The sequence below is a fragment of the Rousettus aegyptiacus genome, unplaced genomic scaffold (assembly GCF_014176215.1).
Source record: "Rousettus aegyptiacus isolate mRouAeg1 unplaced genomic scaffold, mRouAeg1.p scaffold_m13_p_13, whole genome shotgun sequence".
In the NCBI taxonomy this organism is placed as follows: domain Eukaryota; kingdom Metazoa; phylum Chordata; class Mammalia; order Chiroptera; family Pteropodidae; genus Rousettus; species Rousettus aegyptiacus.
In genome coordinates this window covers 13,676,021-13,703,914 of record NW_023416288.1, presented here as the reverse complement: position 1 = coordinate 13,703,914, position 27,894 = coordinate 13,676,021, and the positions used below count along the sequence as shown (strand labels likewise).

Genomic DNA, 27,894 nt, shown 5'->3' with positions numbered 1-27,894 from the left:
CAGAATAAATAGTTGAGGCAGCCAAAATGAAAGAAAGTCTGTTTCACATTTAGTTTAATCTTCTATTTTTAGAGAGGGCTTTCAGAGATCTCCGCCAGTGTCTTTCTCATCTTAAAAATCTGCCGGAGGCACAGTGATAAAGCGGAAGCAACAAAAATTGCTGCCAGCAGATCTGGGAGGTAACTGCATGTTTATTCCTGCCTGGCTGAATGAGCCTATGCTGGTTATTTCACTTTCTTAAGATGGGGATTGCTCAAGTAGACAAATGTGGATAACAATGCCTATCTCAAAAGTGTGGTTGTGAGTATTACCTAAGATAGCAGTCTCATCCAGGAGTTATTTTGCCCCCAAGGGGACATTTGGCAATATCTAGAGATATTTTTGATTGTCATGACTGGAAGGGGTGGTGTTTGCATCTGGCAAGCAGAAGTCCAGGATGCTGCTAAATATTCCACAATAAACAAGACACACCCTCACAACAAAGAATTATCCAGCCAAAAATGTCAATGGTGCCAGTGTTGAGAAACCCTGATGATATAAGATGATGCAAAACAAAAGTGCTTAGCACTGTCTCTGGCACTCAACAGATACTTGATATGACAGGTTCATATTCCGCCCTCTCTTAATTCATTAGACTAAAGTTAGTCAATCATCAAATAATCACTAAGAGAGTGTTGTGCATATTTATTCATTCATTCAACAAATATTTATTTGTTGAACTTCTACCAATTACTGTGTAAGTCCCTGGCTCTGTCTCCATAAAATGTACAAACTGAAAAGAGACAGATACTAAGCCTCAGAAATAATGTAGAATATGGTACCAGACTTTATATGAGAAGAGAAAAAAGAAATAGATTTCTTGGAAAAAGGTAAGCCTCAAATAACTGTTAGTCTTGATGAAAAGGCTTAAATATTTGGTATGAGGATGCTATTGGGGGAATAAAAACAGATAATGTGTTTAAAGATATATTTTAAACTCTCAGGCACAACACATGTAAAGTGTTATCATATCTAAAAGTATTTGTTTTGGTCCCTCGACAGCTAATGCAAAAGATACAACAAGCTGAGCAGCAAGAAAAGAAAGGTCTACTGAATATCTGCTTGGCTTTTCGAAAAAGGAAAAACATCATTCAAAGATTAAACGCCGGATTTCATTTAATGTGCATACTCTTCAAGGAGGCAGTAGTGAGAGGACAAACTGGGAATTATGAGGTTTAGGCCCTAGTTCCCTTGGTGTTAAGACCCTGGGCAAACTAACCACGACGAGCTCAGTGTTCTCATCTGTTAGATGAGAATGAAAATGGTTACCACATCTCATTGATTTTGTGAGGATCCTATAAGGCATTTGGTACCTAGTTGCTTAATATATGTTCGCTATTACTATTGTTATTAGATTATATTTACCAAGACTTAACAATTTAATCAAATATGTCCTCTTTTCTGTCAATGGGTTACGAATCAACATTTATTTACCTTGCACTTTTTACAACAAAGGCCATCACTGCATTGAGAGTCTTGCGTCAAGGTGCATTTCTTACAACACTCTGCTCCTTCAAGGATACATTCCTAAGGAACATAAACATTTGCACAACATCAGAAAATGATGTAATTTTCCTGAAAGTACCAGCATTTTTTCTAATAAATGTATAACTTCATAGTAATAATCTTTCTTCCACAAATCTTATAAAATTTCCAGGAATAACACTTGTTCTAAATGTCTCAGTGTGTGGTCCTGGAATGACCCTGAATAACCTAAAAAAATCATCCAAATTCCCAAAGACTTACTGCCGGGGTCCCACAGTCACACTCCTCTCCACTTTCAATGAAGCCATTGCCACACTCAGGAGGATCAAGAAGCTGTGGGATGAAAACCAAAAAGTGAACTAAAATATAGGAAAATCAACACCAAAGACCTTAAGAGAGACCATAAGTGTCACATCTATACTTCTGGCAGATCTGTCAGATATTCCAAAATATATGTTTATTTTCCTAAACAGAAAGCATGACCTTTTATAACTTTAGAACTGAGAACTTTAGAACAGAAGTGTCTAATGTTATTTCCAGTTCAGATTCAATCATATTTATGTACATAACACATACCAAGTAAGGTCTAATAAATGCCATCAGAATAAAAGATGATCTAGCTATTGACTAAAACCAAGACAGGGTGATTCCTGAAATTTCCTTTCCTTCAAAGAGGAACAAGGGATTTAGAGTTAGAACATCTGGATTCAAATCTTGGCTCAGCTACTTATCTTGGGCGAACGGCTTGCCCAAGTATTTCAGTATTTAAAACAGGAATAATATTAGCTGCCTATCCACATCATGAATTGCTGTGAGGATCAAGTTCAATTACTTGTGAGAAACCCTTTATTAATTATATTTCCTTGTGAAACAGAAAGCTATTTCATTGATAATGAGGAAAACACCACAAAATAACAAATCCATTGATTTATTTGATACAAAACAGCTCTTCCTATTAACATAGTTCTGTGGAGGACAGCAATGAAAATTTGCCAGGAGACAGAAGCAGTTTTTGGCCTGTGCAAGAGTACACTGTAAGAGTGTTTTTACTTTTTAACTCTCCATCGATATTATTATCTTTTGAGTATAATTTATCTTATGATGACAGGTAAAATCAGTACATAGTTGCTCTGCTCCAGATACATAATATTCATTCAAAAGTTCATCACAGTTTACATGTTATAGAAGTGAATACACATCTATGAACACACAAACATACTTTCTTAACTAGCTAGAGGGAAAAAAAAACCAAAATGAAATAAAGAAAGCAACAACAACAGAAAAGAATCTCTACCTAATTTCACATAATCTCTCCTCTCCAACAAAAGAATCAACTCATCTCTAGATTTCATTTTCAGTTGAAAGGAATTATAACACATGAGATAATTTGAAGGCCAAAACTAAAACTCAGCCAGATGAAAAACACTCTTATTCTCTTATTCTGGGTTCAGAATAATCAGTTATTTTGGTAAAAAGACTTGAATTGTTTATTTACAGTAGCAGGGATTAATTCAGTTATTACTTCTGAAACTTTTGGAAAGATTCTTAAAATCAATTCACTTTTCAATGCGATGTGATACATTTCTTAAATTTCGCTGGAGTAAAATTACCTGGAATGAAACCAGGTAATTGATTACAAAGCCACATATTGCTGTGGTGCACAGAAGCATATCACAGTTCATGTAATTAACAAGGAGAAAGCAATCTTTTTAATGTGCAAAGTCTTCCAAATACAGGAGGAAACCTGCTTTCTAGTCAGTAATCAAAGGAGGTACCGGAAGTTATAAAAGCCTCTGACAAACTCTAAGCACAGACTCTCCTTTTCTTCCTTAAGCAGATTTGGTTTTCATATTGAGAAGTACTTGCAATTTTACTCCTTCTCTGAAAGGCAATAGTAGGGAGAAATGAGGGGAGATTTACTCCCTTTGCCACCGGTATGAGTTGTGATTAGATACCCGTGGGGCATGGGTGGAACGCATCAAGAAAATGAAAATGAAAATGAAAGGTAAAATAAACTATTTTTATAATCTAACCTGGAATAATCATTTGGTCAGATAAAATGGAAGATGAAAAATTTTCAGAAAGCACTTATATCTACCTGCTTTCTATTCCCATCAGAATAGCCCTAACTGCTCAAGATTAAAGATGACTTTGAAAATGCAGATATTTTGCGAATCTAGACTATGTACATATAAGCCAAAGTGAAAAGCTCTTTTATGAGATCTCAAGCTTGAAAATTTGTGTTTATTAAACTTTAGAAAGATTTATAACTAGTAACTGATCACACTTATTACCTTGGAAGGTTTGTTGAAAAGGCAGGCACCCCCTCCACTGTTCAGGAAGTCATGGTACTCTTCAATATTACACTGGGTGAATTTCTTAGGAAGATAATAACTATGAGAGAGAAGAAAAGTAATAGCTGGGTATAATTTTTGCCTACCTTGTTTGTATATTAGTCTTAAAATTGAACATTGTTAAAATTATACATTTTCTTTAAAACAAGAATACATTATACTTATATACAACATTTGCATTCAATCCCTAAGAGTTTTATTCAATCAGTATATTCCTAAATTCTTCATTTGGTGACTAATTGTGACTATAGGTTGGTTATTATTTGCATATATATTCAAGGAAACACATGCATACAGTACTTTATAATTTTGATCAAAGCAAGTTAGGAATAATTTGTTTCGTAATGAGTCTTTCCTAAATATTACAACTGGGCTGTAATGCAAAGTATTCTACTTAATAACTGACCTATTAATTTATGAATGTGTCAAGTCATGAAAGTCAAAGAAAGACAGGAGCTGTTCCAGAATGAATGAGGCTGCAGAGACATAAAAACTAAATATGATGCCTGATTCTGAACCTTTTCTAAAATGACATTGGTGAAACATAGGGCCAATCTCGAATGGGCTAAGAATTAGATAATTTTATTGGTTGTACTGTGGTTTTACAGGAGGATGTCCTTGTTTGTAGAAATGTACTCTAAAGTTTCAGGGGTGATGGAGCACCAATTTAGCAACTTATGAGTCAGGGATGAAAACAGGTTCTTTATTACTATCCTTGCAACTTTTCAAGTTTCAAATTGTTTCAAAATACACAAAAAAATAAATAAATAAGTATACCAAGAAAAGCAACAAGGATCAATAGAAAAAGAAACTTGACTATAGAGCAATTTGGTAATATGCATTAAGAAATGAGAAATATCCTTAAATATAGTAATTCTATTCTTAGAAATTTTTCTTGAGGACATAATTAGTAATGTATACAAAGATGTCTGAACAAAGATATTTATGGTGGCACAATTTATAATAGCAAATAACATGAAAATAACCTAAATGTTCAATACCAAGAAAACTGTTAACTACGGCATATTAATAAAATAGAATATCATGTAGTTATTAATAATCAAGGTGTTCAAGAAGCAAAACTCAGAAAAATGCTGACTATATAATGTTAAGTAAAAAAATAAATAGTTATATATACAACAGGACCCAAATTTTATAAAAGAATAATAAAAATGGAAAGAGAAAAAAATACTGGATTTAAACATTATTTTAACATTGTTTATTTTAATATTAACCATGGTTAATATTAAAATATTATACTATTTTAATATATGGTGAGAAAAGAAGTAATAAAAATTTTATTTTCTATATTTTTCAAAAGTTGTTTTACTTTGAGTTTATATAATAGTAAAAATTTAGTTAAGAGAGTAATAGTTTTTATAAAGTCTCTCCCACTAGTCTGCAAGGACTGTGTTTATTTATATTTCTATTTCCTGCTAGCATAGTGATTAATGCCTAGTGAAGCAATTAATGGAATTTACTATGATTATTTACTCCAAACTCATTTTTCAAGTTTTCATGCCAGACTCTCCAAATAAAGCTATCATGGTTGTAAATTGTCTGAACTACTGTACTTCCTTTACTTCACTTTCCTAATAAGTCATACACTTAATTCTTTATCTAAAGATTTTCACATATATATTACTTCCTTTTTTCTCTTCAATGAGAACACCTCGGCCAATGTGTTTTTATCACCCTATCCACTCATCTATGCTGCATATCTGTGTCAGAGTTATGGAATTTTAATAGGAGTTTCTTCAAGTTTCCTGTTTATTTTACTAGTCAAAACCTGAGATGGCCCCTACTGTCAAAGAAGAAAGTCACCAATTGCTAGCGTTGGACCCTTAGAAGTCAAAGCCTCATTCAACCCCTGCCTTGCAAAGGGCCCTCAGAGGTTTCAGCCTCACACAACCTCCTGCCCATTGCACAGTTGGGAGCTCAGTTTGCTCTCCAACACTGAAAAGAAACTCTTTGCCAACAGGGAAGCTCTTTTTATATATGAACAGTTGAAATTTATAGCTCGCTCTTACCTTCACTGTGCCACATCTGACTTCCTATAGTTACAGTCTATGTTGTTAACTGTATCAAAGACGACTTATTCCGCTACCACATCTTAAAATACCTGAAAGCAGATGTCATGTCTCACCCTAGGCTCTGCCCCAAACCTTTTTTTGCAGGGTAACATATCTATTGTATTCGATGAATTCTTAATATTTTAATTTTTATACCTTTAAATAGGACTGGTATTCATTTCAACAATGCTTTCCAATATTTAGCAGTAGAGAGGAACTTCGGAAAGTAGAAATGAGAGGGAATGTACTGGTGGAAAATATATATCCATAATTACTGCTGTTAGGTGATGTTTGGTACAGATCAAATTATATATAGCATCATGCCAGACAATGTTTCATGCAATGAGTTTTTCTAAAATATGCTGCATCTATTTGGTGTAAGATGTTTCAATGCAAACAGCTATACATATCTGTGACGGCATTTGGTTTTGCTACACATATGCTTAGTGCTAAGCAAAGTATCTATAATATTTTGTCTTTAATAATTAATCAAAATAATCAGGTACAATTTACTAATAGCTTTTAAAAGACAAGAACCTCTAGCATGGAATTTAGTAATTGTTGGAAAATTACAACTAAAGAAAGTTGTAACTTTTAATGTCCTCTTATTACTAAACAAAAAGTCCAAAGATATTTTAAAAATATTTTAAATATATATTTCCATGTATATTTCCTCCTCCATCACTTATTTTCCTTGTCATACATATCTCAAGAGTTCAAAATTCAAATATAACGACAACATGGATGGACCTCAAGATAATCATGCTAAGCGAAATAAGCCAGACAGAAAAATGTGAAAATCACATGCTATCACTTATATGTGGGCTATAAACCTAAAAGCAGCAAATGAACAGGACAAACAAACAGAGACTCATGGACATGGACTATAGAGTAGTGGCTACCAGAGGACTATAGAGTAGTGGTTACTAGTGGGGTAGGGGAGGAAAGGGGAGGTAGATGGGTAAAGAGGGTTAAATATAGGGGGGTAGAGGGAGGGTAAAGTGATTAGAGGGGATCATATATATGGTAGCTGGAGGAAACAGGACTTTGGGTGGTAAACACACAGTAGAATATACAGATGTCAAAATGATAATATACACCTAAAAGTTACATAATTGTATTAACCAATGTTACTTCAATAAACTTAAACAAGTTAAATTTAAATAATAAATATTTCTTGAAAATCAAGTCTGTACAAGATATTATGGTGTGAGGTCTGACAGAAATATACATTAGTGTAAGATGTAAACCTCAAAAAATGTACAACTAATTAGTGAGGGGCACAGCAGACACAGAATTAAATTATAATGCTGGAGTTAAAAATTATAATAAATCTCAAATGGCTAGAAATAGGTTAGATTGAGAAAAATGAGAATTCCAGATGAAGAGAGTATATTGAAGACATCAAAAGAGGCTGAAAATTCATGTACAATTATTGTGAGCAAATATTTAAGGAGCTTTGAAAATCCACATAGGATTATGGTTAGCAAATCAAAAATAGCTGGCAATCCATGTATAATCATGGTTAGCAAACTGATCATGAATAGTTCAGAAAAATGAGATTGCAAGTGAGGATGAAGAAAAATTATGGACACCTAAAATTATGGAGAAAGGAATTTGAACATTATCCTTTAGACAACAGAAACTCAACAAAAGTTCTGAGCAGAAAAATGATAAAATTCATGTGTTTGACACACATAAATCCAGGTGTATTAAGAGGATAATGGAGAAATTGTGTCATATACAGCAAATGAACTAAATCTCTATATTGTCAGCATGGATAAATCTCACAAACGTAAAGTTGATCAAAAAAGGAAGTCAGAGAAGAATACGTATAGTATGATACCTTTCATATTAACTGAAAACATGCAAAGCAATGCTGTGTATTACTTCAAAACAAACACAAATATACAGTAAAAGTATAAAAAAGGATCTGTGAATGATATTAACCAAATTCAAGATGGTGGTTACCCTGGCTAGGGACCAATAAGAAAGAACACAAGGGAGATTTAACAATGTAGGCAGTGTTTTATTTTTTTAAGCTGGGTAATAGTATACAAGTGTTCACTCTTTTATTCTTTATCCTTTCAATTATGATGGAAGTGCAGTTCAGGAAGAGAGAGAGAACCTGAAAGCTGCCCAAGTATCTGGAATCTTATTGAAATAACAGCACAAGATGATAAAAGTTTAAAGTAAGACAATAGTGATAAGTTTGGCATGAAAAGAATGGTTGTAAAATTTGTTTAGAAAAAATATGATTGGCACCTGATGGTGTGTGAAAAGTAGAACAGTAAAAAATGACAACCTTTTTCAGGAGACCAAATATATACAACTCTTCCCACTCCTTGTTCAGTGATGCATCATTGGTAGCTTGAAATCAGCCATTACGGCATCTAAACCGTAGGCGTCCACATGTGGTAGAAGGCTGCTGGATATCTGAGAAGCTAAAAATCTGGGCTCTTTTCTTGTTTTTGTTTTTGAGAGTCAGCTTATTGGCACAGTATTGTTTATAACCCATTTAATTAAAATTGGAAAAGATAAAAGGAAAGGGAATTAATACAAACCAAACATTGTTCCTCATTTCCAGCCTAGATTCAAGGTTAAAAAGGTCTTTGATCTACCAGCTTAATGAATATCAATTGTTTTCATAAACAAGAGGCTATTTTGTGAAAACATTTTACATACAAAGCCATTGAGAAAATCTACTTCAGATTTTATCTTAAATGCCTGGGGTAAGGTTCCATGCACTAAGTTATTGAGTGTCATATTCCTAAGAAAACAACAGCCCAGGAGTTATTTTCAAATAAAAGTGAGTTATTTTCAAATAGAAGTGGCTTACCCGGTGTCTCCCATTATACATCCAGACCATGTGTCCTCACATTTACACTCGCCTAAGAGAAAATGGACACACGTGCCTTATTACAAAGTAAAAACAGGTGCATTAGAGAACCTCCTATTTTAACAAGGATAGCTTCACTCCGACCCAAGATAATATAATTTTTTACTAAAATTAAATCTTGTGATATTTAAACAAGTGGCCACATTTTTAAAGCATGCATTTAAAATGGCTTAAATAAAATACAATCAAAAACCAGTACAATAGTGACATACCACTATAGGATCCTTACAATTTCCTGTTCATTTTTAAAAGCCTCTGCACCAAGGCTGCTGGGAGAAGCCAGTGTAGAAGCCTGGTTAAGCAGAGGGGCTTTATAAACAGAAATACCTAGGTTTACAACCTGGGCTGTGACTTAATGTAATCTTGTATAATCTTGGTGACATCACCTTTTAAGATCTAATCACCTCATCTATAAAATGGGGCTAATAATGCATATCCTGCAGGATTATCTAGAGGATTATATAAGTATCTAGATGTAGATAATACTGGCATTCAATAATGTGTCATACAATGTGTACTCCATAAATGGTAATAATTATTATTAATATAAACAATCATATTTGTATATTTGTTATTAAAATAATAAAATAAATATGGCTATAACCCACTCACTCAAAATACAGTGTTTGACTGTTCTTGGTAAAATAACTTGAGAAATTATGTTCTTTGTAGATACTAAACTTAATGTACTTTACTAGGTTCATATTGTACTGCGCCCTTTATCAGGTCTGATCCAACCTGGCAGACAAATTCTACCTCTGTGGCCATATTAAGAGATGTTTTAAATAAACATAATATGCCTTAAACCTATATGCCTATGACTTTTTACTAAATCATTTAAAATGACCAAACTGAGCTTTTTTGTCCTTGTATAGGTTAAATTCAACTGTGAATTTATTATCACATGGCTTTAAATATTTATTACACATGGAGAAACTTTATCTGTAACATATTATCTTGTATTACTTTTTAAAAAATTATTTTGTGCCTAGCTGCTTATCTTATCACCCAAACTCTTTTAATCAAGCAACTGAATTAAAGAATCTCATTCTCCAAAATATTTTACAGATAGTTTATTTTAAACATGACTAAACCATACATGTACTTAAAACTTACCACTTGCTAACTTTCTTTTGTCTGAGATAATACCAATATTATGCGCTAATGACTGAGCAAGTGTAACTGCCATTAAATCAGTTTTCCCAAACTGAAAAACAAAAACAAAAATAAAATACGTGTGAATGTAAATTTTTTATTTAAAATGATCTAAAGAAAAAGTCACGATAAAATTGAAATTAAGTAATTTCTAAGCATATTATTTAATAGTTTAACACATAATAGCTAGTGTTGAACTGTTGAGCATTTGGGAAGAAGTGGTAAGAAAAATTTGTGTTTGATTAAGTGTTATAGGGAAAACTAGAAGCCAGGAAATCATCAGTTTTGGGGTTTGGAAACTTAAATCTAATTCTGAGTCCAAATTTTGCAGTGACTTTTCTGAAAAACTTAATACTTGCATATAACTAAACCAGTCTTTTGGAAAAATACTAAAATAAAAAAAAATGTGAAATTTCCCCAAATTGTATAGAATGTAGCTTCAGAAAACGGAATTATACATAACAGGAGGTAGTGATGATCTTTGGCCAAAAGAAGCTTGAGAAGACCTAAGGAGATTTTTTTCAAAAAATCCCAAAGATTCAAGTATTTCTTTTAAATCACTTCCATCAGGCTTAGTGCCTTAGGGGTAGAATGAACACTTCAAAAACTTCGGTCTATTTTTTTCTCCTAAAATTTGCCAAATATCAAAGAAGGAAGAAAATTTCTAATTCACTTCTTAGGCAGTAAACTAGTGCTTCTGGGAATTACCAATTCTCTAGAAAATCAAAGTGATAAATAGGACCTTATTGTAAATGAAGGTAAAAGTAAAGATTTTCTCTATATAACCTGTAAATAGCAAAATCTGGAAATTATTCTAAGTAGAACATAAACAGAATTATCAGTTATCTTCAATGATTTCCCTATTCTGTCCTCTGGTTATTTACTGTAACCACATTGGTTGTTAATAAAACAATCTAACACCTGGAAAATGTGGAATACTGAGAAATTATCTCTTAAATATTAGGAAAACATTTTCAGCCATCATACCACTTTGTACTGTACAGATGTTCACACCTACTTCATTCACGCCTCCTCCTTTCAGCAACGAGCAAATCCCACCAATATAAGCTGCCCCGCTCCGGCTACTCTCAAATTGACTTCCCCTTTCAGAAAAGGAAATGAAAAATACTTACTGCTCACAGTTCAAACATCATAACACCTCTCATTACTAATTTACCACATTTATTTTCTCAATGCACCTAACATTTACATACTATATATCCCTGAGGTAAGGGAAGAATGTGAAAATTGTTTATACGTATAACCAAAGAAAAAGGTTTCCGAGGGACATTTCCCACATGATCAATCAATATCTTCAATAGAACTGTATCTATTAAAAAAGAATTGCTAATATGATGTATCCTGAGAAGGATATAAAATCACTTTAGTGGCATTTTTGTCAAAAATGCACAACTTGAATCTCATAACGAGAAAATATCAATGAGGACCATGCTATAAAATAACTGGTCTAAAGTTCAAAATAAACAGGCTGAGGAAAATTTTCAGATTAAAGAATACTAAAGAGACATGACAATTAATGCAGTATTGGATCCTGGATTTGGGGTAGTGGGGGAGAATCAGCTATAAAAGACATTACTGAGACAACTAGTAAAATTTGAACATAGACTATAGATTAGATAAATTAGATAAAGTAGTATACCAGTGTTAAATTTTCTGTTTTCAATAATTTACTACAGTTACGTAAGAAAATGTCTTAAGTATTTAGTAGTAAATGACCAGTAAGTAAATGTCTGCAAGCTACTCTCAAATGGCTCAGGAAAAAAAAAATAAATGATAGAAGGATAGATAAAAGGAAGAAAGTATAGGAAGGGAGTAAAAAGGAAAGAAATCATAAAACAAATGGAGCAAAATGTAAATATCTGATGAACTGGGGTGAAGGGCATTGGATATTTTCTTGTAGTAGTCTTATAGCTTTTCTGTAAATTTGAAATTATGTAAAAATAAAGTTACCCCCAAAATGTACTCTTTTACTTCCATTTATAACTTTCTTCAACAGCTCTGTGTTTGAATAATAGTTTTTAGAATGCTACTATACATAACTTGCTATTACATCAAACATGCATGTTACCAAAACAAATTTAAAAACCTTTAAGAGTGGGAAAAAAATAAAAGATAAACTCTAGAAATACTAAGCTCTCACCTTAAATCAAAAACAAAGATAATATTAACATTTAAAAGACAGCAACTTTAAAGAATATAATTAATCTGTTACCAATATGCTTTATGAGCATTAACTACTTTTACTCAATAAATGCTGTAAATAAATTTTTAAAAAATCAAACATACATGTAATGTTAAAATAACAAAATTAAATCTCTTAAATTTTCATGACAATTTCAAACAATTTATACTTTATTTATTTTTAATTCCATTTTTTTACAGTTTATACTTTAGAACTTCTTTCAAATGTATCTTGCCTGTCAAATCCCAATTGCATTATGTAGTAAAAAGGATACTGCTGTCACAAGTCACAGAGCACACAACATGGAACCAAAAAAGGTAATTACCACAAAAGTTACGTACGAAAAAAGGTGAACTGCATCACTTTTCTCTTTGATAAAATCCCTCCTGTATTTCATAAACTCACGTAGGGTGATCAATGGATTTTCAGATATGGCAAACTTGTTGTCAGCCGCCCAGGTTTCCATGGCAACCAATACTATCCTTGTCTTAAGTTGGTCTTTATATATCTAGTATATTAACAAAATGAACACACCAGCTGTACATTGGTAAAATCAAATGATTTATAAATAGGATTACAAAGCTCCTTTTACGGAAACTCCTTGAGTTTTAGTTAAATGTAAAAAACATCACTATTTTTAAGGGAGATGACTGTTTTTCTAATTTACATGCATTTACCTCAAGTAACAGAGTATCAAACTATTTACCAAGTAATACCCAAAGAACACAGAACCAGTTAGAAACAAAAGGTGACTTTTTGACAAATATTTGCACCCTTTTTCAAGGCTCCCCCAAGTTCATTTTCTGGCACCTACGCAAAGAATTAATGCATTCTTGAGTTCCCCTAGCAAAAATGGAACAGTGACGACTCCACAAAAATAATTTCCATATAACCAGCCTGGCCCTGATTAAACTCATGAAGAAGGTACTGACACTGCCTTATCAGGGGAAGATTTGGAAAGCAGGTACAGTAGAATTGTTTAGTTGCATCATTCCCATAGCACCAGGCACTTTTGAAAAAGGCACAACTCTTCTACTGCTTCTCCATTGGTAGAAATATACAGATCCTTGTGAGGGGCTGTGCCTCAACCTTTTCTTCTCCAATGTGAAAAATACAGGAAGGAATTTCATGCACAAATGTGTCAGTAACTTTGACCACTTCCTTTTAGCATCTTCTCAGCCAGAGATGGAAGTCAATAAGGTCATTTGCAAGGTTACCAGGGATTTATGGGACACCTTGGTTAAAGTGTAATTTAGAGTAGTGAATATATAAGAACCATATTATCTGTTCCATTAGCAATCAGGAGATAAAATTCCTCTATGGCAATATTGAATCGGGTTGATACTTACTAAATCTGCCATGTTCACCACAGATTTTGCATATGTATTGGTATGTACAACTGAAAGTCGATGCTTTTTAAACTGAAAGCAAAAGAAAACAAGTGAAGGGCTTTGAAAGTCATCAGCAAATAATCATCTCGACAAAGAAAACACAGTGTAATTGAAAGATCTCTAAGCGTTTCTGTAAAAAAATGTAGGAATTGACCCTAGTTATTTACACACTGTGCATTTTGAGACAGGCTGTTAAAAGTTGGAGGCCTCAGTCTACTCATCTGTGAGATAAAGTAAAGAATCTCCATTTGATCCATTTCGCAAGTTTATTTCTATCACAGGATTATTCATAATGATAAAACATGTGAAAGTTATCTATGGATTGCAAGACATACAAATACAAGTAGCATTACAGTCAGAAAAAGTGAATGTGACTACTGCTAAAAGTATAACAATTTATAAGTTCTATACAACTTATTCAGTAAGGAGAAGAGCCCCAAGGGTCACAAAGTGGTAGCTTATAGGCTAGATGTGAATCACGTATATCAATGCTGTTTTAAAAATCAGGAAAACCATGTGAAACCTGATTCCTGGCTTCACTTGAAATTAGCATCACCACATGGTAATAACTGGTAAGTGCTAAGAAGCAGCTGCTGCCATTAGAAAATGACTTCTCTTTCACCATAGTTTCCTATTGTTGTATACCTGGCTCACTTTATTTGTGTTATCTCTCTTAAGATGCCTACAGACATCTGAATTTGTGATATCCTAAAATGTCCAAAATTATGTTTTTGCAATTTATTCATATTTTGTAAAAAATCTCAGGGAACAGTAACATTCACTAAATTCAAAAAGGTAAAAGATTAAACTTAGTCTTAGCCTGAACAAGTTAGAAGCACTAAATCTTTATTCATAATTAAAATTGATATTTGTTTATCATATGTAAATAAATGACAGATTTTCCCTAAATAAATCATTCAAAGTAAACCCATATGTACTCGCACCTGAAATTAAGTAATATTCAACAATGTGCATCACTGAACATTTTTAGTTCAAAACCCTGGTTACATAGAATGATGAGCATTATAATGCACTGATGTGCTGTGACTATAATCATACTGACTGCAACATGCCCATGACTTGAATGTATACAAAATAACTGACTCAACAAAAATGGAAGTTTCACTCGGTTCTTATCCTAAAAATCTTTATTACTTGGCTATGTAAGCTTTTCGTGCATAGGTTTATTGCTTAACAAGACAGAACTAGAGCAAATTGTTTTTCCTTTATGAGGATAAAGCTGTATATTGCAAACTAAAGTGTCACATTATTGGTGCCTCACTTATTTTTTCAATATAAAATTGAAGTTTCCATTTTTTTTTTAGACTTTGCTATTTCAGTGAGAGGAGATGTTAGGCCCTATGTTAATCAATTAAATCCAAAGACTTGACATTATGAGTCTCAGAAACATTTCTGGAAGCTCACAAAATATTGTTAGTTACTTTCACCTAAGAGTGTTTCCTACCTGCAGGTTGTTGATGGGTAACAAATATGTTTGCTTACACAAACACCTTCTCCACAAAGAAGCTTTATGGGCTTCTTTTTTCTAAACATATTTCTGCAACCACCAGTTTTACCCTAGGCACAGACAAGTTCAAACAACAAAAAATTCAGCAAATCCTACCATCAGATGATCATTCACAATCATCAGTTCAATGTATTTGGTTTCCTCCTCTATGTTACGAGGATATCGACGAAGCTGCAATATAGTAAGGGAAACAGCACCTAAACAAGCTTTCAGAACTTGGCTGTGGAAAACTAAAATATATGTTCTACATTAGATCCTCAGACCTTATTCATCTGACAGCTGAAAGTTTGTACTCTTACCAACCTCTCCCTATTTACCCGACTCTGGCCCTGGGCAACTACTTTTCAACTGTTTTAAGTTCGACTTCTTTTTTTAAGATTCCACATATGATATCACACAATATTTCTCTACATCTGGCTGATTTCACTTAACAGAATACCCTCCAAGTTCATCCATATTTCCACATATGACGGGATTTCCTTCTTTTTAGGGCTGAATAATATCCTCTGTATGTGTGTGCATTGCATCTTCCTGATCCATTCATTAATAGTGTATTGAACAACTGAAATTTGCTGAGAGTAGAACTTTGATGGTCTCACCAAAAAAAGGTAAATATGTGAAACAACAGATATGTTAATTAATTCTATGGAGGAATCCTTGCACAATATATATGTATACCAAATCATCCTGTTATACACTTTAAATATCTTACAATTTTATTTGTCAACTGCACCTCAATAAAACCAAAACATTTTAATTTAAAAAATTGAAAATATGAAAGAAATAAACCAAAATTTCCATTTATTCATTTAGTTTTTAAATTTTCATTGATTCACTTAGCTTTTGAGTAAATAATAAATTTCATGGTTTAAATATTTTAAAATTATTTTAAAAGTGTAGGATAAAAGTCTTCCTTTCACCTCTGCCCCCATCTACCTGGTTGCTATCCTTCCCCAACAATGGACACAGTTACTGGTTTCTTTCAGAAATATTTATGCAAATAAAATCAATCATGACATATATTTTATTTTGTACTTCCATTTATGTCACTCTCTTTTGCATCAAGTGTTTTTCACTTAACAGAATATCTTGGATATTATAATAAATGGTTGAATTTAAGCTCCTGCGAATCTCTGAGAGGTGTACAGGGAGGGAGACTGTTGGCACTTTTAGTCTATAATCTCCAAATCTGGAATTGAGACATGCTCCTTCCTCTAGTAGGGTGCAGGGGATTGCAGGGGATCCCCCAAATAATACAGGAGCTTTGTCAGGATAGTTTTAAGAGTTCCTGGGCGGTCTTGGGTTATCTAGTGCTATAATGTCTATTCAATAACAGATTTTCTCCACCTTCAAAATCATGATCAATGAATGCTACTGGCAAAAGTCACCAACCCTTTGTCCTCTGCAGTTAGTCTATAACAATATTTAACAAGATCTGCAAAGTTAACTTTTTCCTTTATGCCACGCTTTGATACACATTTTTTTTTCAATAAATTTTTATGCTGATTTGCCCAAGGGCCATTTTCATGATGAGGATATATAATCAAATCTAAATTAATAATGAACATATGCTTTGAGTACTGCATTTAAAACAAACTAAAAATTTCTGCCATGTAGATCTTGTTTCATTGTTAACACAGTCTCAAAATTAAAAAAACTTTTCTTTTCAAAATCCCTTATAACAGATTGAGAGGAAATAATAGACTATAATTTCGGAGTTGGGATCCAAAATGTAACCTAAACTGCATCTAATGACATGAGTCTCTTTAAAAAAATAGATGTTTTAGGATGACAGTATCTGTTTCATTAATTGTGGAAAAGACCTGAGCCTTACCAGTTAATACAGTAGACTTTCTAACAAGTTTCCACATTTTCTTAATGTCAGAGAGTTGCCATTTGACCATAGTTCTACAACACTTCACCTCCATGGGCTCATAGGTTTCTCAGAAGGAGAAATTAAAGATTTGTCTGCTCAGCATATGACTGGATATCGCAGATGTTTTATGAAAAAACATCAAGGATCATGTTGACAGAAAATTATCCTATTCTCAGTTCAACTCATGAAAACAAATACTATTTTGAATTAAATCCTGATGGCAATTATTTTTATCTATTTAATTAGGACTCAAGATATATGCATATGCATAAAATATTTAAACTTCATGGTAGTAATTCATAGAACACAAGGGCTTCTGAGAGGCAGTATATAAAAACGTCTCCGAAACCAGAATTCCTAATTCAGAATCCCAGCTCCCCCACTGGGTAACCCAATGTAACCATGGGCAAGTTATTTAAGTCATTTAAGCCTCTCATACTTCAATGTCCTTGTAAAATGGGGATAATACTAATACCTCTACATAAGATTAAGGAAATTAACTGTTAACACAATTAAAAGTCTTAGAACAGGGCAGACACATGGTAAATACTCAGATTTAGTAATTATTATTCACATTAGAAATCTATCTATAAACATATTTTATTTCATACTTATTAAATACATTTTAAAAAGAAAATACCCATTCCCTTCAACTGTTTAATCTTACTAGAGATCTATTTCTCTCATCCTATGTTTTCCATGCCACACACACACACACACACACACACACACACACACACACTCTCTCACACTAACCACCACAACAATGGTGATGATAACTGTATTCTGCTGACCAGAGTTCTTATTTTGTCTGAACCATTTACCAGCTCATAATTCTGCACAAGTCATTTCCACATTTCAGCCATCATTTCTTTTCCCGTGAAAGAGGAATAATAGTTCCTACTTCATGTGGTTTAAAGCCACTGTACAAATAGTTGTTATTACTAAGTTCAAGAACTACTGAACATTCATAAAGTGCACATCCTAATTTTATATTCCAGACTCTGTAGGAGCTCAAGTGTGACAATAGCATTTTGTGGCATCAAAATCTGATGGATTCATTCTTAAGGGGGCATCTTTAAAAGGATAAATAGAAGGATATGTACCATATAAGCAGATCCCACGATGTGGTGCATACCAGGCAAGGAAAGAGGCCTATGGTGGAAAGAACCTGAGATGCCACAGCCGGGGCCCCATAATCCATCTATATGATGAATAACCAACCATATCATCACCACTAGCTTGAGTCCTTTTTGAGTCTATAGTGGCCTCATCTCCACTGTTCCTACAGATCCATCACCCTTACTGTTTACCACACCCTGACAAATGCCTGAACTAATATGTACCCTCTTACAAAGACTTAATGTAGATTTAACTGATTTACAGTTGCCAAGTATTTTTAAACCATCATGACCTATACCTGTGAATACATACCTGCCGTTTACTCCTTTTTGGTCTTGACTTCAAAATAAATTTTGGTGGAGTGACGTTTACTTGCTGGAATTCTAAAAGAAAATAAAAATAAATTTAATTTAAATTGGTTTCTTTCATACAAGGCAATCAAAGTTTTACTAGTTTTTCCTACTATAAATTATATACTTATACCTTAATTATTAATTATAATAATTATAATTATTGATAATTAATTATAATATATAATTATATATAAATATTTATCAATTTTATAATATATAATGTACTTGATATAATAGAGAACATTAATGAATGTGTGTTCGTAATACTAGATACACATATCATGAATAAATACATTTCAAAAATTCTCACATACTATTTCTGTTCTAAATTATACCAAAATTTTTCTTATATTTTTCCTATAAAAATATCACATTCTTTATTGGGAATCTTCTAAATAGCCAACTTGATCTTCACATCCACTATTGACCTTCATTAAAGAATGACGCACCATATGTTGATGAAAATGTACAGCAGTTAGGATTCTCATGTAGTGCTGATGAGAGTGGAAAATGGTGTAACCACTTCGGAAAAGGGTTCAGCAATTTCTCATACAACAGTTCTCAAAGCGTGATGCCTAGACTAGTGGCATCTGCATTATATGAGAACTTTCTAAAAATGCAAATTCTAATAACCCACCCAAGATGTACTGCATCAAAAACTCTAGAAATTGATGTAGCCACTATGGAAAACAGTATCGAGTTTCCTCAAAAAAATTAAAAAGAGAATTAAAATATGGTCCAGCAATCCTACTTCTAGGTATATAGTTAATGGAATTGAACTCAGGATCTCAAACAGACAGCTGTACTCCCTTGTTCACTGTAGCATTATTCACCATAGACAAGATACAAAAGCAACCTGAATGTCCATTGATGGATCAATAGATAAAGAAAATGTCTATACATACAACCGAATATTATTTAGTCTTATAAAATAAGGAAATTCTTCCATTTACAAAAACATGGATGAACCTGGAGGATGTTAAGTGAAATAAGCCAGACACAGAAGGACAAATACTACATGACACCACTTTAATGAAGAATCTAAAATAGTCAAACTCATAGAAGCAGAAAATGGAATGGCAGCTGCCAGGGGCTGGGGGTGGGGGAATGGGGTGAGGAAGGTATTAGTCAAAGTGTATGAAGCTTCAGCTGTACCAGATGATTAAGTCCTAAAGATCCACTGTACAGCAGTAGTTGTAGTTACTACTTGTGGTTAACTACACTATATGGTACACTTAAAATTTTGCTAAAAGTGCAGATCTTATGTTAAGTGTATAATTAATAATAATAACAATAATAAATAGAGAATGGGAGGAAACTTTTGGAGTTGATGGATATGTTTATGGTACAGATTATGGTGATGACTTCATAAATGTGTATTTTTTTCCAAACTCGTCAAGTTGTATACATTAATTATGTACAGCTTTTTGTATGTCAACCATACCTCAAAAAAGAAAAAACTCCCAAGATGGGGCCAGCACTCTGTGCTTAACAATTTTTCCAGGTGATTCAAGTGCATGCTAAAGTTTGAGATCACTGTTATACAGTTAAATATATACCTACCTTATGACCCAGTTATTTCACTCCTAGATATTTGACAGAAGAAATGTAAACATGTATCCACAAAAACATTTTTACAAGAATTTTCAGTTATTTTATTCACAATAGCCAAAAATTGGAAACAACCCAAACAGCTGAATAGATAAAAAATTGTGGTATATTCATACAATAGAACATACTCAATAATTTAAAGGAATGAAATACTACTATCCTGATAACATAAATCTCATAGGCATATGCTAAGCAAAAGAGGCTGGATATAATGCATGAGTCCATTTGTACAAAGATCTACGACAGGCTAAACTAATCTATTACCAAAAAAAAAAAAAAAAAATCTCAGAAAGGGGATTGCAAAAGTAAGAGGCACTGACTGGGAAGGAACATGAAGGAAGTTACTGGGGTACTGGAAATGCTCTATATCTCACTAAAGGTGTACATATGCATCAAAACTCATCAAACAGTACACAAGATTTATGTATTTCTTGTAGTGATTTTTAAAAAACTGAATGCTAAGGGATCCATAGGAAATAAATATGCTTTTCTCAAAATGTATTCTTAAAATGCTAGTCCTGAGAGATATGTCATGTAAAACAAAAGGTGCTACCATCAAACAAGTGTGGAGAACACCTGATCACATTCTACATCTGGGAAATACATAATGCATAGCAGGGCAAAGGTGATGATAATCCACAATCCAGTGTCACTATATGAAACTAAAAACAAATAAGCTTACTTTTGAGCTTATTTCACAAAAATTGCAGACATTTATTTTTATTTCTTGTTTCCTTTTAAGCTATCATAGTAAATCCAAGCATCTTGGAAGATAAATAAAACTCTTAAAATTGACAATGCCAAGTTCTAATATGAAAAGAAAGCCAGAAACTAAATGAGACAGATCTAAGTTTTCAAAGAGTATGTTCAAAACTCATTTTTAATAACAGCAAAATTGCCAAGTCACTTCCAAAGCTTCTGTTAAAAAGAAACTCTAAACAAAGTTTTTTAAAAATTATAAGATTGTATCACGGCAAGCCTAACAATAAAGTCCTTGGGGAAAAGGTTTTTATTACTTTAAATATTAATTAATGCCCATTGCTTCCAGTACTACCTATTAGATTGTAACTTTATTCTCAGGCAGCTGATCATTATTTATTTTCTTTCCATAATAGGGATTATAAAAAGTTCCATAAGGAATTAAAGAAACAGTCTAAAGCATCTGTATAAAGTAAGCATCTACATGTTCCTTTGCAGATTTTTCAAAATAGTGAATTCTGTAAAATTAGACCTTCTATCCCTTTGGCAACAGAAGAGAAGAGGCGGGTTTTATTTTTCTCTAGAGGAATTGCAAAGGGTTACAAATTTATTTCAGAGAAGAAGCAACATTAGAAAACGCTTCATTTTCTGATGGAACAATGTAAACTTTTAAGTCGTTTTCCTAAGTACTCTAGGATTTGCTTTCGGCCTAGTAATTTTTCCTTTTCCCCTTGTGCCTCTTTCCCAGCGAACCTTTTCACTGCGCCATAATCCAAATCCCACTCAGTTTCTTACTAGCTGTGCGACTCCAGAAAAGATAAACTGCTTAGTTTCTATTTCTTCATCTATAAAATGGAAATAATAATACTAATCTCACAAAACTGCTGCAAAGATTAAAGTGAGACTAAAAGTTAGAATGTGTTATGGCCATGGTCAGGGCTCACTAAACAGGGGAGGAGGCAGCATCTCCACACCGGATATTCAGAGTGTGCCCTGTCTTCAGAAGGAGAACACAAATGAGCCCGGCACAGCGCTCTGCAGAAACACTGCTCCACTAACAAAGCCAAAGTATGAGAACTCTGTCCTTGTTCTCACATGAAGATTTAGAGGCAACTCTCAAATCAACATCTTTTAATAGATGGCCCTATAACTATACATGAGGAGGAAAGACTAATTTCACAAATAGCACATAATAATAAAAATGTTAACACATAATAGCTCTTCTTTTGAAAGTTTTCCTTCAATGAGCTCAAGCTATATCTTTCCAAACTCATCCACTATAAATATGAGGTTAGTCAGTATTTTATTCTCTCTCTTGATGGCATTTGACTTTCTCTCTAAAATTGTTAGAAGCAGTCGTGGGCTAATGATATTCCACATATAGATTAGCTCTAAAGCATTAAAGTGAATGAGTAAAGTTGTCTTTTTTTTTTAAGTCATTATAAGATCATACCCGATGGAAGATCATCCAATGGAAATTCAAACAGTCTGGATTTGTAAACCGAATGAAAATGGAAATCCTCCTGAAATAACACAAACAACAGAGATTAAGCACCTGCTTCCAGATATCTCCAGCCTCAGGCAATCACAGCTGGAGAAGCTAAGACCCTTAAAAGAACCATAACTTGACTACATTCTCCTGGGTTTAAAGAGATGATGAGCCATTGCTCAATCTCTCCCACTCACTTCTGTATTCTCCCAGCACCAGAGCAATATCCTATCAGAAGCAAAGAGTTCATGAACAGAGAAGCTAGAGCCTGCAGTAATGGAAAATAAATGAATGGTCCTATTTTCCCAAGGAGAATTAAGACAACTGGGAAAATGGGTTGATGTTTTTTATGACTGGTTCCTTTCCAAAGATCCCTGCCCACTTTGAGAGTCAGATAGCTTCTTCACTAGGCAAAAACTGCAGAGCTAACACTCTCTGGTATTGGGGAGTATGCTGACTGGCACGACTGATGACCAAATGGACCTTGCTCCAAAATTAAAGTGTAACACAAAGTTCTGTGAAAAACCAACAGATAAAAAAACCACATTTCATCTAAGAAATATTAATGAACATTCAAATAACTTCATCTGGCTTCATTCGATTACTAAAATTATAAGAAATATCATAAACAGTCAAGTTCACAATATTACCTTTTTAAAAATCACATGGTAAAGCAAAATAACAGAACGGCAAGCAGTGGGGACCCAGAAAATAATACACAATACAGATAGTCTCCCAAACGAGATTTATTATGGGTGGCAAAACAAAGTATGTTTTATGAAATTATTTCCCTAAATGTTGGATCAATGTTCCATGATACAAGGAAGAATATTTGTGTGTACAGAGCTGGACTAGAAGTGGATTATGTTTATCTGTAGTCTATACTATTAACTTAATCCTTTTGTAATTTGTGGGAGGTGAACATTTCAACTACAGTGAAGGAATAATTGAGAAAACCTACATTTCTCTAAACTTCATCAGTACAGGGTTTTAAAAGTAATGGCAACAGAAAAAAATCTCCAATCTAGAAAATAAAAGGGGAGTGGAAAAATCACATATCTGTGGTTTTGTTCTGTTATAGAATAAATGTTTGTGTCCCCCCCAGAATTTATATTTGAAGCTCTAATTCCCAATGTGACTTTATTTGGAGATTGGGCCTGTGAAGAAATGATAATAGTTAAATAAGGTCCTAAGGGTAGGGCCCTAATACAATAGGGCAGATGCCCCTATAAGAAGAGGAGGAAACACCACAGCTCTCTTTCTCTCTGCCATGTGAGGACATTGTGAGAAGGTGGTTGTCTGCCACACGGCAACCCTGCTGTCACCCTGATCTTTGACTTCCAGCCATCGGAACTGTGAGAAAATACAATTCTGTTGTTTAAGCCACCCAGGCAGCCTGAGCAGACTAAGGCAGATCACAGCACATTATAATGGAGATAGAAATGGAGGCTTAAAAACACCTTAGAAGGAAAGTATTTCTAACATAAAGGAGGAGTAAGTGACAGATTTTCTAAAAAGAAAGAAAAAGAAAAAAGACACTTGTGGTTTTGACATTCAATATTTAATGTAAAAAACATATGTATAATTACTATCCTGACCCTAAAAATATGGAAATAAAATAAAGCAAAGAGAAAAGGAAGACGAAAAAGCTCCCAGCATCAACTTTCACATTTGTGGCACCAAACAGAAGAAGCACTTACTTGGGAGGTGTCATTTTCTTCTGGCTCAATAAGATAGGTGTGGTTCCCATCATAGAACATCCCACTGCCAATGAAGAGAAAATAATTAGGCATGGCTATCAACTCCAGCATCAGAACAAAATCATTTTAAAATCAGCAGCTGAGGACCCAATTACTTCTCAATACCCACTTCCCAGTCCCACCCATCACCATTATCACACCACACACACACCACATACTACACAACACACACACTACATATACACACACTCCTATACTACATACCACACAAACAAAGACCACACCCCACACACACACTGTTGAGAAGAAAAGGCCCCTCCTTCTGATTCCTGACAAACAGCAGGGTTCTCTCATCCAGACCCTAACCAGAGGCTCAGAATTACCTCCTAATTGTGGTCCATTATTCTTCTCTCCAGCATATAATTCTAAAATTTTAATATGCAAACAGTAACCTGAAGAGATTGTAAAAATGCTAAACTTTCAGGGCCCTCTTCAGATTTCTAGGCTGAGACATTTTAAACAAACCCCAGATGATTCTGATGCAGGTTGTCAGGGACTATCCAGAGAATGTCCTACCTATCACACACCTGGAAGATGCTCTAGTAACAAGAACTGACACATTTCAACAACTTACCATGAGCCGAATACTTTATACTCATTTAATCTCTTCCACAAATTTATGAGGATGGTACAATGACAACCCACATTTTACAAGTAAGAAAACCAAAGCCCAAAGAGACAACTTGCCCAAATTATACAACCAGTGACAGCAGAAGCAGAAATAGAGCCCAGGAAGTTCTGCAATCAGCTACCCATCTTCATTCATTCATTCATTCAACAGACATTTATAGAGTACCTGCAATGAACTGCTCTAGGTGCTAGGGATACAGTACTGAATGAAACTGACCACTTTCCTGCACTTGTGGTGCTGATGTGCATTCTTGGGAGGACAAACATACACACACATACACACACACATACACCTACGTGTGTGTGTGCGTGTGTGTGTGTGTGTGTATAATCAACAATTAAATATATATGAGGTGGTGATAGATTCTAGGAAGGACAATAAAACAAGTTAAGGGCAATAAATGGTGCCAGAGGATTGGCTGTAGGTACCAGAGACAGAAGACTGTTGATTTATATAGAGGGTCAAAGCAAGCTTGACAGAGAAGAAGGCATTTAAGCAAAGACCTGAAAAAAGTGATGAGATGAGCCAAAGGATATCTGTGTAGATGGCATTTCAGAACAGAGCCCTGAGGTGAGAGTATCTTGGCGTGTTCCAAGTGCAGGGAGGAGGCAGCGTCGCTGGAGCAGAGTGGGTGAGGGAGGAGAACAAGAAAGGCCTTGGCTTTTACTCTGAGAGAAACGAAGAGCTACTGCAGGGTTCTAAGCAGAGGGGAAATACAATACCCCTTACATTTTAAAATAATTGTTCCAATGGCATATTACAATAATCTTTCAGATATCAAGGAGTAGAAATGGGAAATTATTGCAATAATCCAAGTGAAAGGAGATGGTAGCTTAGATCATACTGGTAATGGTGGAGATAGGGAGAATTGGTCAAATTCTGGCTATTTTTTCAAAAGTAAAACCAATAGGATTTGTTTATAGATTTGAAATGGAGGATTCAGAAAGAGTCATGTTAGTGAGGATTGCAAAGTTTGACTGGAGCAACTGGCAAAATGGAGTTGTCATTTAATAAGATGAAAAAGGCCGTGGAAGAGCAGACTGGGGCAGGCACACGAAAGCAGGATGCAGGAAGCAGGGCGCAAACCTGGAGTTCAGTGTTGGACCTCTGAGACTGCAGATGACTAGCAGCCAATTGAGAAATCCTCTTGAGGGCATTTTAAGCCACAGATGGCTTCAGCTCCCACTCAAAGAGATACTGATAGCCACTCCTTTTAGGAGAACACAATTTTTCTACTGATCTTTATGATGTTGAAGGAATGTGTCATATCATTCAGACATCTGGGGGGTGGGTGTGCTGAAGCTGTGATCGTCTGCAGTCATTTTTCAGTGTTAGGTGGAAATGACTGCATGACACCCAAGCCGTTAAACAGGGAACAGTAATTGTCTTTCATTGATGGCTTAGTAAAATCGGTTGGTTTCCCTAAACTATAATGACAATGGCCTCCAGCTCTGCATCTATCCACATACTTTCATTCTTGACTTAACATCTTCCATGTGTTCTCAACATTCATATACCCTAAGAACTGCTCTTCTCACATCTTTAAGGTTTTCAACCAAAACCACTTTACGTATTTGGATGACATTATATTTGGAATTTAAAGATAAAACAGATGCAGTTTGTAAGATACACAGCTAAGGAATCAGTGGGGTGAAACTTTCAAAACAGTTGACCAAATACGGCAATAAACGTTCTTCCTGCCTGATGAGAACTTGCCAGACTCACTGAGAAAATTGCATAAAACCATTACCCTTTACCAAAGTTCATACAATTACACTGATTAAGTAGCAAGCAAATTATTTTGTTTAACTAGTAACTGGGTGTTATGTCCTCTTGCGTTAGGTTAGTGTCCAATGTGAAAATCAGTTATTTTATTGGGTTTACACATCATGATATAAAATGTAAAGAAAGCAGATTCTGACACCACATATATCTACAAGATTCTGGTTCCCTATATGACAATATGTCATTATTGATTCTTTAGCAATTAAAAGGCATATGTGTTCTATTTGCTTTGTTTGAAGATTTACACCTTTATGTTATATTTATATAAATTACAATAAGTATATTGATAACAGAATATACTTGATAAAAACCTGCAGCTAGGACTGAAACGTTATAAACCAATTGAACTAAAATCTTGAAAGAATGCATCACAAGATTTTGAAAGGAAATGTTTATTCTTACAAATTGTCACAAGAGGGCAATAGACTTACATTAGATTCCATTCTTTAAGGTTCACAGTTGAAGGATTTCTGTCGTCACATGGACCAAAATATTACCTATTAGTCTTTCAAATTTGAAAAAATGTACTCTTGCAGGTTCTTTATGTGAAAAAAAACATGAATTGGACTGTCTTTCCCTTTACATTCTTCAACTGAGTTCAATAAATCAAGAAAAATGAAAAGTTTCAATATATTTGGTAATAAAAGATGAGTCATGGATGAAATTATATATCTCATATCTAAATCACTGCAATTGAGACAACACAAATTTAATATTTGGTAATAACCCTCCCACACACAATATTTGTCAGTCATTTTTGGTTAGAAGGTAAAATCAAGGTGAGAGGTAATAATAAATAACAAAAAAGAACTAGCATAAATTTACCTAACATGCTTATAAAAGTCTAAGCATACCCACACACACTTGTACACAATCCTGACAGTTTTCCCAGATATGCAGTGGGTTTCCTGCTTGTTTTTGTTTAGCTTTAAATGAAGAGATTTCTAAAGGCATAAGTATATTTTACTTAGTTAAAACAATGATAGCAGGCTCTGAGTTCTACTCCTGATATAGTCACTAAAATTTCCTTAAAGTTGCTTTTCCATCCTCCATTATACAACTATGTAGGGTTAGTAGCAAGCCTTCGGTCTCAGACTCTCCACTCGATTAAAGCCCTGAGAAGACAATAGCTTCTCTCTGATTCTCACAATATTGTGTCATTTTGGAAAACTGGGAGGCAATTTGGAATAAGTACTAGGCCAGATGCTTACTTACAAAGTGACTTTGGATTGAGATTTTAAAAGAAAAAGAGAGGTGGGGGGAAGCGTCTTGTTTTTTATATCACTCTCCTTTAATATACATTTGCAGTCACAAATGTCAATAGGCCCGGAGTACTATTCCTAGCTGACAGCTGTGCTCATCTTGAGATCAGATATAACGATGTTACTGCTAAAGGGGATTTCAACATTTCTTTTGCCAGAAAAGAAAACCAAGGCCCTCAG

The 27,894-nt window shown here is 34.1% G+C and overlaps 1 protein-coding gene across 18 annotated transcripts in view; it reads right to left on the bottom strand.

Annotated features, from left to right (window-relative positions):
- Nucleotides 1-27,894, bottom strand: part of ADAM22 (ADAM metallopeptidase domain 22) — a 207,978-nt gene that overhangs the window by 48,620 nt on the left and 131,464 nt on the right. For all 18 annotated transcript variants that reach the window (XM_016147979.2, XM_016147978.2, XM_036230317.1 and 15 more), the window contains exons 6-17: nucleotides 23,977-24,040; nucleotides 22,241-22,310; nucleotides 18,437-18,507; nucleotides 15,223-15,297; nucleotides 13,557-13,628; nucleotides 12,549-12,715; nucleotides 11,023-11,107; nucleotides 9,966-10,056; nucleotides 8,790-8,841; nucleotides 3,819-3,918; nucleotides 1,786-1,857; nucleotides 1,474-1,566 (exon numbers count right to left, since the gene is read on the bottom strand). In XM_016147979.2, coding sequence (XP_016003465.1) covers nucleotides 1,474-1,566; nucleotides 1,786-1,857; nucleotides 3,819-3,918; nucleotides 8,790-8,841; nucleotides 9,966-10,056; nucleotides 11,023-11,107; nucleotides 12,549-12,715; nucleotides 13,557-13,628; nucleotides 15,223-15,297; nucleotides 18,437-18,507; nucleotides 22,241-22,310; nucleotides 23,977-24,040 — 1,012 coding nt within the window. The remainder of the gene's footprint in view (nucleotides 1-1,473; nucleotides 1,567-1,785; nucleotides 1,858-3,818; nucleotides 3,919-8,789; nucleotides 8,842-9,965; nucleotides 10,057-11,022; nucleotides 11,108-12,548; nucleotides 12,716-13,556; nucleotides 13,629-15,222; nucleotides 15,298-18,436; nucleotides 18,508-22,240; nucleotides 22,311-23,976; nucleotides 24,041-27,894) is intronic.